This window comes from Petaurus breviceps, unplaced genomic scaffold (assembly GCF_028583685.1).
Source record: "Petaurus breviceps papuanus isolate PSGF00001 unplaced genomic scaffold, PetGlider_PUasm1.0 131, whole genome shotgun sequence".
Lineage (NCBI taxonomy): Eukaryota > Metazoa > Chordata > Mammalia > Diprotodontia > Petauridae > Petaurus > Petaurus breviceps.
In genome coordinates, this window is record NW_027185674.1 from 3331213 (window position 1) to 3347246 (window position 16034).

General features: G+C 40.2%; 1 protein-coding gene across 20 annotated transcripts in view; it reads right to left on the reverse strand.

Moving 5' to 3' along the window:
• The window catches only part of CTIF (cap binding complex dependent translation initiation factor), a 492208-nt gene that overhangs the window by 220254 nt on the left and 255920 nt on the right, over window positions 1-16034 (reverse strand). For all 20 annotated transcript variants that reach the window (XR_011171664.1, XM_069104528.1, XM_069104515.1 and 17 more), the window contains one exon: window positions 11163-11239. Coding sequence is in view for 19 of the 20 variants with exons in the window: in XM_069104528.1 (XP_068960629.1) it covers window positions 11163-11239 (77 nt within the window). In the remaining variant the exon portion in view is untranslated. The remainder of the gene's footprint in view (window positions 1-11162; window positions 11240-16034) is intronic.

A 16034-nucleotide genomic window follows, 5' to 3' on the forward strand; every position in this document is an offset into this window, starting at 1 on the left:
TGAAAGACAGAGATAGAGATACAGAGAGAGATAGAAAGATAGAGACAGAGATACAAAGAAAGACAGAGAGAATAGTTTGATTAGTCCACATCCTTTGTTGCTCAAGCAACGAACAAATAATTATAAGGCACCTATTATGTGTAAGACATAACATATGCTGAAGAGGAAGAATTCACTAATCAAAATCCATGATGTCATGATATACAACATATGATGTTAGCCACATCACAATTTGGTGTCAACCTACTTTTTCCAGCCTTAACTTAAAATATTCCTCCCTTCACTAAACTGAATGACTCACCATCATCCTCTGTATATAGAGCCTATACCTTCCTTCCTCTGGTGAGCTTCTGCTCACTTTTCCCCATACCTAGAATTCCCTCAAATACCTTCACTTTTTCTCCTGCTGAATTCCTACTTGTACTCTAAAATCCAATTTAAATACCTTCTCCTCCAGAAAGATTTTCCTGAAAATCTCTACCCATTTCCATCTCCAGTCACTGGTCTTTTCCTTCAGATGTAACATAGTACTCTGCACCACTCTCAGGCACTGATCATGTTTTATGTTGAATTATAGTCATCTGATTATATTTTGTCGCCTCATACTTAGCTATGAGCTTAATGATGGCTGGGACTGTCTTTCATTTAAGCTTTCTCTCTCTTCCAGCACCTAAGCCAATGCTCTATAAAGAGTAGTGCTTTCCTGAACTGTCAAATTACAGAATCACAGCATTTCAGTTTAAGGTACCACGGAGGTTATATCATCCAGCTTACATATGGACAGAAAATTCCCTCATAACTAAATAATTAAAATAAATAGGCCTATATGTGTAGGTTTGGGTGTGTTTGTGTATTTATCTATAAAAACATATTGAACATTTGTTTATACACCATTATATAATTTTCTGATAGTCTCACTCCAATTAATCTTCTTATGCTATCTAGGCTCAAAACTCTGAAGGCAGGCACCATGTCATTTCTTTATCTTTTTGCCTTGACATCACCTGGCTTAGGGCCAGACACTCAGCAGAAACTCAATGCTTATTGACTGAATGTATATCTGGGCATCTATACAACTTCTATTTAGCTTTCATCTTCTCTACTGGATGTCATTATTTGGAAGAAGAATTAGATTTGTTTTGCTTGGCCCCTGAGGGCAAAAGTTAGAGAAAGGTAGAGTTTATCTCTTCTAAAGTAAATTTTCCTTAACAATTAGTGCTACCAGAAAGTAAAATAGATTGTTTAGGTAGTTAGTGAGTGAGACCCCAGCCCATCACTGCAGGTCTTTAAGCAGAGAAAGTGTGTTCTTCCATCAAGGACGTGGTTGAAAGGAATTTCTATTCTCATACAGACTGGACTAGATGATTTCTAAGGTCCTTTCTGATTCTAAGTAAAAAGACCTCTAAATTGAAAAAGCAGAACAAATATAGTTAAGAGGGAAGTGGAATCCAAGACAGGTGGGCAGGAACCTAAATACTCCAGGACAAAATAAATTATATATCAGAGAAGACAAAGAACTCGAAGACATGATCATTGAAACAATGTCAACCATCACTGAGGACTGGTAGATAGGTATTGAAAGGCTAAAGATGGCCATATGTTCAAATTCTCAAATTAAGGGAAAAAAGGTTATTTTAAAGATCAAGAATTATGAGCCTGACATCTATGTCCAGTAAACTCTGGAAAGAATTCTAAAACAGATGGTTTATGATCATTCAGAAAAGGAAGTAGTGATTACTAGGAACCAGCATGGATTCACTAAGAAAAACATGCCAAATTTAATCTCATTTCATTTTTTGGATAGACTTGCCTGCTACAGACATCCTGTACCTGGATTTCGGGCAAGACCTCTGACAAAGCCTCTCATGTCTTTGGAGAATGTGAAGAAATATGCACTGGATGGCAATGTAATTAGGAAGACCTGTCCTTGTTTGAACAACCATACTCAAAGAATATTCATAGATAAGTGTCAAATTAGAATGGTCTCCTCATTCTTGTCACGTTCAACATTTCTACCACTGACTTAGATGATGACAAAGTAAGAATATTTATCAAATTTGTGACTGATATAAAGTCAAGAGGAATATCTAATATACGGAATAGCAGGATCAAAAACCTAAAAGATAATGGAATCACAAAGCATTAATAAACTTATTTTTTAAAGATGAAGAGCCAACAATAAGATGAAATTTAATAGCAGTGAATGTAAAATCCTATATATAGTTAAAAAAAAAATCCAAACAATAAGAATTGTGCCTAGGAAAATACAGTATTGGGCTTAACTTCTGTTTGATTACATATGAAAAATATTCAGGTCTTTCAGTTGAATCAATATTCAGCTAATAGTATGATGTGGTTGCTCCCCAAAACCCCAAGTTAATGCAACTTTAGGTTGCATCAACAGAAATAAAATGTCCAGTAAAAAGGAGGTAATGGTCCCATTGCATTCTGGGGTAGCCAGACTACATTTTAAGAAGGTCATTGACAAAAGGTAGTATACATCTAGAAGACAGCAAGTGATTGAAGCACCTTGAATTCATATAAACTAACTACTGAAGGAACTTAAACTCGATGTTTAAGCTGGAAAAGAGAAGACTCAATGGGACTAAAATATCTGAAGGCATGTTATCCAGAAGAAGGATTAGATTTATTCATTATAGCTCCAGATGATAGAAAACCAAGTCTTTAGTGGCTGTAAGTAACTAGGAAGCAGATTCAAGGCACAATATATAGAATATCTTTCTAACAATTCTAGTAGTAAAAAAAAAATGGAATAAGTCATCTTGAAAAGTAGTGTGCTCTCTTTTCTGACCCTGTAAGTATTATGAAGAGGCTAGACGACACCCTTTCAGGGGTACTATACTATCCACTACTGAAAGTTCTTACACTTGGGCAGAAGGTTGGGTTGATGATCCTAGATGGCGCAGCCCACAGTGAGGAATAATTTTGGGCCATGGACAAGAAGTGTTATTCACTTGATCCTTCTGACAACCCTGAGGTAGATGCTATCATTATCCTCCTTTTATAGATGAGGAAACTGAACCTGAGAGGCCATCTATCTATTTAATAAGTGCATGAGTTAGGATCAGAATTTCTAGATTATTCCTGACCTCCAAGTCCAAGGCAATCCACTGGGCCAACTACGTGCTTAGAAAGAAAATGTACCCAAAGTAATTTCTGGGGTACAACACGGGTCTTATATTAAGGGCAGTTTGTTGACAATAGAACTGGGATCCAGAAGGCACAACGGAAGGGCAAAGAGTAAGGTAGGAGCATCAGAGGAGAAAGCTGTCTCTGGACAAACTTACCGATGCTTTTAGAAACCAAGCATTCTCCCTGGCATGGTATCAGTGGTGAAGTCCCCTCCCTCACTTTACACAGTTGTGCCATCAGAGACTTTAAATGTTACTAGCTATGGGATTTTTTTCTCTACAGTTTGTTTTCCACACAAAATAAATGTTCTGAGACCGGACTTAATAAAACATATTAATCTGGAGAATGGATATCCCATTCTCTTGTGAAAATACATACACCCACACATACACTAGTGTGATGGGCAGCTAATGCTTCCATTAGACTCTAAAATATCAAGAGGAAGAATTCTTTGGGGCTTACAGACTCTGTTGAGATTTGAAACAGTCCAATGAAATCAGTCTAACACTTGAGGGATTAGGTAATTAGAAACCAGTGGATTCTTTCTTATTCATCTCAAATAATATGCAGTTCTCAGCCCCTGTTGATAAGTCCAACTCTTCATGACCCCATCTGGGGTTTTCTTGGCAGAGACACTGAAGTGATTTGCATTACCTTCAGCTCATTTTACTACAGATGAAGAAACAGAGGCAAACAGGGTTAAGTGACTTGCCCAGAGTCACACAGCTAGTAAGTATCTGAGGCCAAATTAGAACTCAGGAAGATGAGTCTTCCTGACTCCAGAACTGATTCTCTAAGCACTGTGCCATCTAGCTACCCTGCTGACCCTATACCAGCTCATAATTTACTATATGCTATTTTATATTGTTTTCTCATTTTTTTGGTGTGTTCGTCTAACTTACCCAGCTAGACTATAAGCTTCTTTAAGACAAGGATTGGTATATACATCCCTGACATTCCCCACAGAGGCGAGCTCAATGTATGGCAGGTGTTCACGAAATCCCTTTTGATGCAGAAGACCTACTTACTGCACAGCCATTAGTTTTTCAAACCATAAAACAGGAGAATACATGCAGCTGCTTCTCAGGCTACTTCATGAGGAAGAGATGACAAACAACAGGCTAGAGACTAGCGCTCACACAGCACCAGTGTTGGAAGAGGCTTTGCATCTAATCTAAACCACCCCCCTGATTTTACAGACAAGGAAACCGTGACTCAGATGTGAGGCCTCAGCTCATGGTCGTGGCTAGTTTGAGCCACTTTGGCATAAAGAATGCTACTCTCCCTTCTGGTACCTTGTGATTTTCAATATACTTTCTCATATATCCCGACTTCATTCTCATGATAACACCAAAGTATAGACAAGATAAATATTATTGCCATTTTACAGATGGGAAAACTGAGACATAAACTCATTAAGTGATCTCTACAAAGTCCCACACTAAATCAGTGGTAGAGTGGAACCTCACCTAGGTCTCCTGGCTCCTAGTCCACCATGCTTCTCCACATACAGAAAACTTACCAGTTCCTGAACTGTCTAAAAGAAAAAAGTTAAGCATGTCTACTATGGCAAATTCAAAGGACTACAGATCTAAAGTGGGAGGCTCTGAGGTCCAACCCCTTTGTGTTAGAAGAAATCGAGGCTCAGAGTAAGGTTATACAGGTAGTAAGCCACACAAAGTAGATTTGAACCCAGGCCCTTTGACTCCCAAGTCCTTGCTCCTAGCATACACCACACTGCCTCCTAGTTCCTTCCTTACAGATAGACTTTCTGACCAAGAGAATCATCCTATGAAAATAATACTAAGAGAAATCTTTGCTTCCATCAAATATATCCAGACCTCTGCCTTTCCAAGTCCCTACAAAAGCAAAGGGGGTTCAAGAATTCAGCCTTACTGTAGATATTTCCAAGTCAGAATTAATCACTGAATATCCATTGGAATCAATTACTTTCCTGCTACCAGATCCTGGGATTTTGATCAAATTTCCAGGGACTCTTTTCTTTAGCCTTAACAGTTGCTGTGTGCTGGGAAATGTCTCTAATTCACTGGTCTTTGAGTCTCCATGGAAGCTACTTATCTTCTGTAGAGGGATCTCCCTTGGACTGGCCTGAATATGGGTAGGGGTGTCTGGGTGTGGGCAAGGATGCTCTTTTGTTTTTAAAGAAGATTTACCTGACCATCCCCCCCCCACTTCCATTCTCAGCACATATAGACACACAGATCTCTCCTTCCTCTAACTCCTACACCCTTCATTGTCTACTCTGAGGGTCCCCTACAGTACTGGAAATGAACAATTGCCAAGGCTCCATGTTTCTGGCACTGACTCAGGAAGGCAGCCTACAAGGGGGGGGGGGTGAGGAAAGAATTCTCCTACCTGGTGCTAAAAAAAGAAAAAAAGACTGGAGGGTATAAAAGGTGGCATGGTGTTGCAAGAGCATTGGCTTTAGACTGAGAAGACCTGGGTCCAAATCCAAGGTATACTCACTGGCACAGAGAGGGGAAAAGACATTTATCCTCTTTGAGCCTCAGTTTTCCCATCTATAAGATGGATAAAATGCTATATACCCTCTCTAGTTCATAGCTCTGTCTGGAAGAAAGTGCCGTATATTTCAAGATATCTTCCTGGCCCCTAAGGACCTACAGAAGGGGAGAGAAGACACATTTGCGAATACCTAGAAACAACATGAAATGTGCCAGGCATGTGGGAGAGGTACAAAGTACCATGAGAAACTTGCTCACAATTCCTAGCCTCAGGATGGCTGAGTGGGGGGATGCCTCTCTGGAAGCCCTAGATGCAATACTTCATCCTGATGTCAACCTTATAATGAGACTGAGAAGACTGGAAGAGGGTAAAGACCAGGATTGGTTTATTCCAGGTTTTATATTCTGGAGGATGGCTTGAAACCCTTGTGTACCCTTAAGAACAGCCTAGTTGGTAGCCCTCATTGGGCACACCAATGCCTTCAAGTTGTTGTGTTTATTTGTGGGCTTGGTCTTCTCAACAAGTTTCCATGCTCTTCAAGGGGAGGGTCCATGTCCCAGGCAGTGCCTACCATAGTAACTTTCAAATAGTAAGAACTCACTAAGTTTTTGTTGACGGATTGACTGAAGACACCACCTAAAGAGATCAGACTGCACAGGGGTGACCACTGTATATGAGGAGAGAGTGTCCCTTGTAGCTGGCAGCAGAATCACTCACAGAGCTTGGCATCAGCTGTGGCTCCTGCCTGGGGGGATGACCTACATTTGCTATCATCCTCAGATCTCTGGGCATCTAGCTAGAGCAATTTATTTCATTATCTGCTCCATTCTGTCAGAGTCACTGAGGGAGAAGAATTCATGGGCTCCCTGCCAGTAATTCTGGGTGACAGTCCAGGGTCAAATTTTATGAAGTCACAGAAACTTTCAAAACACACACAGAGACACATATAAATATACTATAAGTGTATCTATACACATGTGTATGTGTGTGTGCATCTGTATATATAAATATAATATATATATGTATGTGTATTTATGTGTATATATATATATATATATATGTAAATGTATTATTTTTCCATCATCTCTAACTTTCTGTGACCCCACTTAGGGTTTTCTTAGCAAAAATCCTGGAATGATTTGTCATTTCCTTCTCCAGCTCATTTTACAAATGAGGAAACTGAGGCAAACAAGACTTGCCCAGGGTCACACAGTTAGTAGGCGTCTGAAGCTAGATTTGAATTCAGGAAGATGAGTTTTCCTGACTCCAGGCTTCTACTTCTACTTCAACTTCTACTCCACCTAGCTGCCCATTATAATAAAGTGGTACTATTTGCTTTCTGGTCAGTACTTGACTAATTGAGAACAAATGCATGGCTATAGGGTGAACAGGGCATCACATGGGAGATGGAAGCAGATAAAGGAACTAGATTCAGAAATAATATCATCCTGTAAATTTAGAATTATTAAAAATTCCAGTAATTTCACACACAACAACAAAAAAAACCTTACCCTACGAAATACCCCACAGATCCTCACCATGTTCTTGAGGTCCTGGAGTTCTGGAATACAATCCAAAAAGCTCTGCTCCAAGCCATTAGGAATCACAAAATCCTAGGCTATAGGAAATGAAGTCTGTGAATCTGCAATAAGCCTCCAACTCCCAATCCTTTGTGCTATCCTTGTGAAGGGCACCCTCAGAGTAACAGCAGGCACTCCTGGTGGGTTTTTTCAGACCTTAACTACAGAGCAGGGAAGTCTTCCCCATATAAAAGCAGGCACCTTTGTCCTTATCCCTGGGTGGACCTGACCTCCTCTGCAGACTTTCATCAGCTCATCATTCCTCTGAGTCTGGCTTCCCCTCAATGCTGGGTGACCTCCCCCTGCAGCCAGTAGCTTTGGATTGAAAGAGTCTGTTTATCGCTTTTTAAATAAAATGTATTGATTTTTTGTTGTTGTTTTTACATCACCTAAATTCTTTTCACAGTGAAGTGACCAGATATGTTCAGAACATTTTGAACAGAACCAGAAAAAGTCACACAATTATACTGACCAATACATTATACATTCATACTACTCAGTTTCAACTGGGCCCTCACTGGAGCAAGGTAATTCTTTTATTCTTCCTTAACTGATTTTTTATTGCACTCCTCACAAAAGATTTTCCAAGCCTTCTTTTCTCTACTCAAGCTTCTCATCCTCCTCCTCTCCCTTCTCTTAGCTAAGAACCTTGTTTCTTCCTTTGCTGAGAAAACTGAGTCCGTGTAACCTCTTCTCTCATTCTCCTTATTTCAAAACTCCTCAACACCATGCACTACGCTCGCCTCCTTTTCCCCAGAATCAGAAGTGACCCTTCTTCTTGTCAAGGCCAACCCCTCACATGTGCCCTTGATTAAATTCCTTCCCTTCTTTGGCCAACTGCAATTCCAGTCATTTCCTCTCTCTTTCTAATCTCCAACTTCTTATATTGACTGGTTCCTTTCCCACTGCCTTCAAACATGCCAAAGTCTCCCCCATCCTTAAAAAATATTTACTAGACCTGCCATCTGCTCCAGTTATTGTCCTACAGCTCTTCTCATTTTCTCAGCCAAACTCTAAGTAAAAGCTGTAGCTGTCCTCTACATCCAGCACTATCACATGCCACTCACTCCTCAACACTTTGCAGTCTAGCTTGTGACCTCATTACCGGAGTGAAACTGCTCTTTCCAAAGTTATCCATAATTTTCTACTTGTCAAACCTCATGGTCTTTTTTCTGGTCCTCATCTTTCTTGACCTAGTTGACACTATTAACATTTCTAATACTTCTTTCCTTCTGGATATTCTCATCTGGGCTTTTCCAACACTGCTCTCCTGAGTTTTCCCCCCTACTTTCATAGCTTCTCTTTCTCTGTCGTTTGATGGCTAAAATCACACCCATAACTGTGGGGTATATCCTAGAGTTCTGTCCAAAGGCCCCTCTTCTTTCCCTACACTCTCTCAATGACCTCATCTGTTTCTACAGGCTTGACAATCGTCTCAATGTTCATGACTCCTAGATCTACATAGCCTTGACCTTCAGTCTTTCATCTCCTCTTGGTCATTTCAAACTGGATGTCCTGGAGTCATCTCCAGCTCAACATATTCAAAATAGAACTCAATATCTTTTTCCCCAACTTCTTTCAAATGTCTTTATTTCAAGTTGGTTACCGGGCACTGCTCTGGACTCCTTGATCTAGTCTTCCCCTCCATATCCAATCAATTGACAAATTTGCCATTGCTCCCTTCACCCAGCCACTTCCCTCCATTAACCATCTTAGTCTGGGCCCTCATCCCCAATCGCCCTTGCATCAGTCTCCCAAATGGGTTCCTATTGTCTCTAGAATCAAATATAAACTACTCTGTTTAGCTTTTAAAGCCCTTCACAATGTGCTTTCAAACTCCCTTTTCTGTCGCATTCTCCATTCCTCTGCTTCTTGCACTCTACAACACAATCAAAATGACCTTGTCTGGTTCTCACACATGACACCCCATCTCCTGTTTATGTGCCTTTCTTTACTCGTTACTCCCCATGCCTGGAATATACCCCCTTCCTCACCTCTGGCTCAAAGAATCCTTCTCTTCCTTCAATATGCAAGTCAAGAGCCACCTTCCACATGAGGCCTTTCTTGATTTCTCATGCTGGTGCTCCCTGAGGCTCCCTGCCACAACTGCCTTAGAGTAAACTACTTTGTGTTTGTTTGTATTTATTCTTTTAATATTTATTTTCTACATGGTTATCTGTTCCCTTCTTGTTTTTCCCCTTAAATGAAAGTTCCTGATTAGTATTAGGAAGACTCATTAGAAATGATTAGGGGTTGTTTCATTCACGGCGTTTTTATTTCCAGCACCCATCACAAGGCTTAGCACATGGTAGGTCCTTAATAAAATCTTGTGGATGGACTGATGGATGACTCTAAACAGAATGTAGCAAGTGCTTCCCCACATTGAGCCCTGTGTGTCACACTCCTTTCCATTAACCCACACATTGTGATAGCTCTTTAAATACCAGGCTGGTACTGCCCTCCCTCTGTGGACAGGGCTGTGCAATCAGGCAGCTGGGTTGCCGCCTAATGACCTATAACTACTTGGGCTCAGAGAACTCATGATGCTTTACTGGATAAGTGCACAATTTTATTCAGACAATGCAGAATCTATAGTACCCACTAGCCCCTACCCAAAGCAGCAAAGGACTAGTGAGAAACTGAGCACGTCCTAGAGCCTGCAGTCTTATGTCTTCATTCGCAGCCACAAAATAAAGAGTGAATGGGGAGATTTTTGTCTCCCCCCTGCCACTGACTCCCTGTGCGACCCTGGATAAGTGACGTCCTCTCTAGGTCTGTTTCCTCCTCTGTGAAATGAGAGTGCTTGGCTAAATGACCTCTACAATCCTTTCTAATGCTAATATTACAGGATTCTATTCTATTCTAGATAGAGATTCCATTTGAAACAGAGAACGAAACAGGCTCATCACCAAAGTTCTTCATTTTGTTTCCACCCTCGCTTTTCTCTTCTGTCTAGTTAGGGTTCTGGTTTATCGCTACCAGACTTCAGAGCATCAGGAAGGTACACAATAGTACCAGTACAATCAGCAGCACAGTGACACATCGCTTCAGAATTCTATTTGCATGCTCCTCCCATCTCTCCCCACTCCATTTTTAAAATAGATTTTCAAGTGGAAAGTGGTAATTCTGTTTTTTTAAAGCAGTACTGTCTTGGTTTCTGCATGTATTTTAGTATCCCAATTCTCCAGACATAAGACAAATTCCCATTATGTGCCTTTTTAGAATGGCCTTGGCCTGTTCCTTTAACATGACAGAGAGGATAGAGCCTCAGCATGCTCTGAGAGAAGGAGGTACCCAATACTTTGTATTTAGAGTCCTATGAATTGAATGCTGAGATCCCTTTAGAGGCAACATGTCGCAACTGATAGTCAGGAAAGCCTCTGACACATACTTGCTGTGCGACACCGGGCAAGAAAACTGATATTAACCTTATTGTCCCAGGCCACTTGTTAGGACAAGAGACTGAAGAAAAGATGCCTGTCTGCAGTGGTAGGGAGAGTTCTCTCATTCCACACCATTGAAAGTACAGGTGTAGCCCAAAAAAATAAAAAAAAAAGACTGCATACAGTGTGAAGTCACTATGGTAGAAAATTGGGCAGAAGTCACATTGACCTTGAGGACATTCCTACCAAAGACAGGCAGGCACCTCTCCATTTTTTGGAGTCCTGAGAAACCACCTTCTTTCCAGTGGATGGGTAGCATCAGTCTCTTTGGTCCTCAGGAAAAGTCTTTAGTAATAGTAAAATTGTAAGCTGTCACTTTACGCCTGGAGGAAATTTAATACCTAGTAATACCAAATATTAATTACATATTCAGAAACCTCTTAGAAAATAAATACACAAAGAAATGAAAAATATGGGAGGGTAAGATTTTTATGAATTGACAAAGAATGAAATAAGCAAACTGATAAAGGAGAAAGAAAACTCAAGACTCAGTCTTTCCTACCTCCGGTCGTTTCTTCTCCGTCGGAATAATTTCTTAGTATGTGCAATCTCTGCTTCATGGGGCATTGGATGATAACCCTGCATTAGGGGAGAAAGAAGCTGTCATCAATAATTCTGAAAGTGAGAAGCTCTCTCATGTACTAAACCAAAATCCCTATGTGTAAAACTGAATTTATTAGGATCCATAACCACAGTAAAAACTAGCATAACGACCTCACAGGTGTTGTCTAATCTGATCAATAATAATTTAAATAATAATAGTAAAAAACACGGACTAGGGGATCAACATAGATTATTCCAGAAAACTATATCAACTATGCAACACACCACTGCCAGTTGTAAAAATTTTGTACTTGAGGAACATCTGGTAACATATGATCTGGTGACTAGAATTATATATAAGAAGCTCACTATATTTTTTGTGGACTGAGAAATTCCCATTCTATAATGTTATTGTTTCTTAGTTCATTTGTGTCTGACTCTTTGTGACACTGTGGGTCTGTACTGTCCATTGTTCTTTTGTGATCCTGGAGTGATTTGCCATTTCCTTCTCTACTGGATTAAGGCAAACAAACAGAGGTGAAGTGACTTGCCCGAGGTCACACAGCTATTTCGTATCTAGGGCTAGATTTGAACCCAGATCTTTCTGACTCCAGGCCCAGCACTGTCCACTGAGCCACCTAGTTGTCTCATATACAGGCCTCAAACATCCTAGAGAATTCAACCCATAAACTATATTAAAAAACCAAACCAAACCAGACCACTGTTGCTGACACTGTATATAATCATCTAGATATAAGACTGAACCATAAAAATTTAAAAATAATATTTTAATAGATGTCATATCAAATATGCATAATTTCAAGGTACATGTAAAAACTTGCAAAATACAGAGATCTAGCATATCTAGTTCAGGGTCTCATGGGAATAAGGTAAAGTACATATTTTTACCATCCTGTCTGCTATTGGAGTTAGAGCAAAAATTCCTGTAGCAAGTTTACAGAGAGAGCTCATACTGAATACTTCTGTTCAACTATTATAAAAAATTCTCTACAATGCCACAGAAACCTACTTACCCTGGAAGTTCACCCCACCCCCAGATCTCTCACACTGGAAGTACTTGCTGCCCCTGTAGCCCCTTCCTCTAATTGGCTGGTTCCTCTCAGAACCTACATTTTAAGGAAAATGCTCAGAGCAGCCAAGTCTTCACTCTTTTCCAGGGCCCAGTGCTCTACTCCTGACTGTAGACTTTCTCTACAATGTCACAAAAGTCTTCCAACTCTGAAAGTTTGCTCCACTCCTAGATTCTCACACTAGAAATACTCTCTGTGCCCCTGTGGTCTCTTCAGAACCTACATTTAAAAGAAAGTGCCCAGGCCACTCATGTCTTCATTCCTCTTCAAACTCCCTCCTGACCTTCTGGCCTCTCCCAACAATGACCCTCTCCAGATACCTCTCCTTTTTCTTCACACACCTTTTAGGTTCTCTTTATGTGGTGTCTTTCCCTGTTAGAATGTCAATCTTTGTGGTCAGGGACTATTATTCCTTCCACTTATACTAGTATTGCCAGAATTTAACACAGTGCCCGCCTCACAGTATATGATTAATAAATGCTTACTGATTCAACTTGAGGATGAAGTCCCCACTGGCACTCTGGAAACCTACAGGCAGACCCATTCTCAAAAAAATGTTTTTAGATGCAAAAAATGAAATACACCAGATTATGAAGGAAACCAATTATGTGGAAATACACTTCTCAAAAGATGTTTTTAGAAATATTAATGGACTCAAGAACATTAGATCATGAAATCAGATTAGATTAAATAAGAGTATTCAATATAAAAGAAAATAAATTTAATTTAATTAATTTACAAATTTGTTTATAAACAAATTAAATAATACTAATAGTGACTTGTCCCAGGATCATTTCTATCTAAACCACACTGGGAAAGATAAGAAAGAGATGATGATGACCTATTCCATGAAATCCTATTCCAATATTTCGCTGTGGTAGGAAGGTAACCCTTCGTTCTTGGAAGCTAGGTGAGCTAAGTATAAGCTCTGGAGGTTTCACTATTCTAGAAAGACTTTCAATACAGGGACAGACTCAGACTGCTTTCCAAAGCCCAACCTAAGTAAGGAGAAGCCATTAATCAGTAGGTTGTATACTAGGTGATGACTTTTTTTGGTCATGGCAGCCCACAAAATAAGGAAAAAGTTCAAATGGCCTTTAGTCCTTTAAAAGGGACAAGGGGTGCTAAGAATTACACAGTTTTCACATAATTTTTAAGTCGTAGTTACTCTAAATGTGAGTTCTGGGTCCAATAGCCAACTAACTGAGAATACTACAAGAATAAACCCCTAGACACATAGCTTCAGTGGAGGGCACAGACGTGGAAAGAGAAGATGGCAGAGATGTGGAGAGGTGCTCTCAGACCTAGAGATAGATGAGCATGTTCACAAATCTACAAACCCATGACTTTAGTGTCAGGTGAAAATACAGAAGGAAAGATGGATCCTCAATGAGAGGAGAGAAGGATAAGAGATAGAGATGTGCAGTCTAAGATATATCCAGGTCACATTAAATTTGTGCCTCCAAAGATTGTTGGAAAGATTGACCAAGTACGAAAACATGTTCACTGAGGATCCACCCAGGCTTTGCCTGCCTCGGATGTTAGGGAGAAAATCACTCCCCTTTGTATGGCAGCAGGAACAATTTACATTAATTGATCTTCAAGTCTTTCCAGAAAAAAAAAATGGAGGCAGGTTCAACAACCAAAGAATCAAGCCCATGATATCCATAATAAAAGGCTGGATGTATCAGTGGGTGGGAGGGACAGGAAAAGGATTTGAGTTGAAAAAGGAACAGGAATCATGAAAGAGATGTAAAGGGTTTCAGAATTGTAATAAAGGTCCAGAATGAAAGACTGTTTGCAGCTACTCTTTTTTTCTGGGAGGAAGGGGAGGAGAGACAATCAAGGTTGAGTGACTTGCCCAGGGTCACACAGCTAGTAACTGTCTGTAGCCAGATTAGAACTCAGGTTCTCCTGACTCCAGGGCAGGTGCTCTATCTAGGTTCACCACCTCGTTGCCCCTTGCATCTACTCTTACATGAGTCATTGACGACAATGCTGTAGATCTCCACTGCTGCTAAGTACTAAATAAAGGGCAGCCATGGCTGACTCCAAGGCTCCTACCCCACTCAGATCTACTTCTTCTTGGACTCCTCACCATCACGGGATTAGGGGTGTGAGGTTCCTCCACCAGCCACACTCAGGGACTGGGCTTAGAAGTCTCCTTGCCTTGGAATCTACCACTATGAAGATCCTGTTCAGAGCAGAAGCTGCACCTACTCTGTCTCATCTACTCAACATGTCCAAGCTCTCCATGACTAGTGAGCGCCCAGGCAGAAAGAAGCCTCCACTGAAACCAAGGCTCTTGCCTCAATACCTACTCCTTCCTTTCAGTGTCCCATCACTGGGTCCATGAATGAAGAGAATAAATGAAAAAGCATGTATTAAGCACTCACTGTATACTAAAGGCTGTGCTAAGAACCAATCTGAGATAGTCACTATGTCAAGGAGTTCATACTCCAATGAGGCGAGACAACACTTGAAAGAAAGTTCAGCTGCAGGGATGATGGAAAGCCCTAAGGGTGTAGTGGTGAGGTGGAGGGCAAGGCCAGAGGTCTTTAGGTTGTTAGTGCCAAAGCAAAGAGTGCAAAGCACAGAGGCAGGCCTACAGGTTGCTGATTCCCCTGTCATATGAGCCCTTTGGGTAGTCAAAGAACTTAGACAGAGGAGAAAAGGCAAGGTTGGAAGCAACCTTACAGCATGCCTGGTTGGAGGCAAGCATGGGAGGGTGGTGGTTCTTCCCACTCCCCAATCTTTCAAATCGAAGAGTTTGCAGAGTTGGCCTTATTGTATGCTCAAAGGCAATAAGAAATATTATTTAATGGAATTCTTGGTCTTCTATATCTTGTAGTATGTACTCATGATAAGCATAAGTAAAAAAGACTACCATGATAATCAATTGATCAATATTTATTAGGCGCCTACTATGTACAAGGTAGTGTGTTAAGCACTGGGGATACAAAAACAGGCAAAAGACAGTTCCTGCTCTCATGGAATTTACAATCTAATGGAGAAGACAACAAGCAAACACATATATAAAGCAAGCTATGCACAGGATAAATAGGGAACAATTAGCAAGGCAGGCACTAGAATGAATGGGAATTGGGGAAGGTTTCCAGCAAAGATGGGATCGCAGCTTCGGTGGTAATATCTGGGGCACTAGAGGAGAAGGTAGAGAATACTTATTAATAATTTTACAAGATCTTCCAAATCAGGTCAACATATGCTTTGATCCTCAGTAACCTCATTGTGAAGGATGGCAAAAAAAATTTTTTTTTGGAAAATATGGTTAAAGTTTTAAAAATAAGAATGAACAAAGAATTGTAGAATATTCTGAAATCTTCTGCCTCTATACTATGAATACCTTCTAGATGTGAACATGGACAAGTACTGAATAAAGTTATAAAAAAATTGAAACTGACTATATTTTAGTGGACAGAAAATGACTGGTTATTGATTTATGAGTCATGTCAGAATCAGCAGTTTATGTGCAATCACATCATCAACTCGTTAAAACAAACACCAAATTAGACAAAAGGCTAAAGGTGAAAACAATTGCAGTAGCTTCAATCTGACCTATTCAAATAAGACATAAATGCCAAAAAATAGGAAAAGGAAAAAGACAGATATTAATCTTGATTACAGCCATTTCCTATGTAAGCTTAATGAATAATAAATGGTTGCCACAATGAGGAGGCCAAAAGAGCCCAGAATCTGCCTTAAAAGCCAGAAAAGACTTG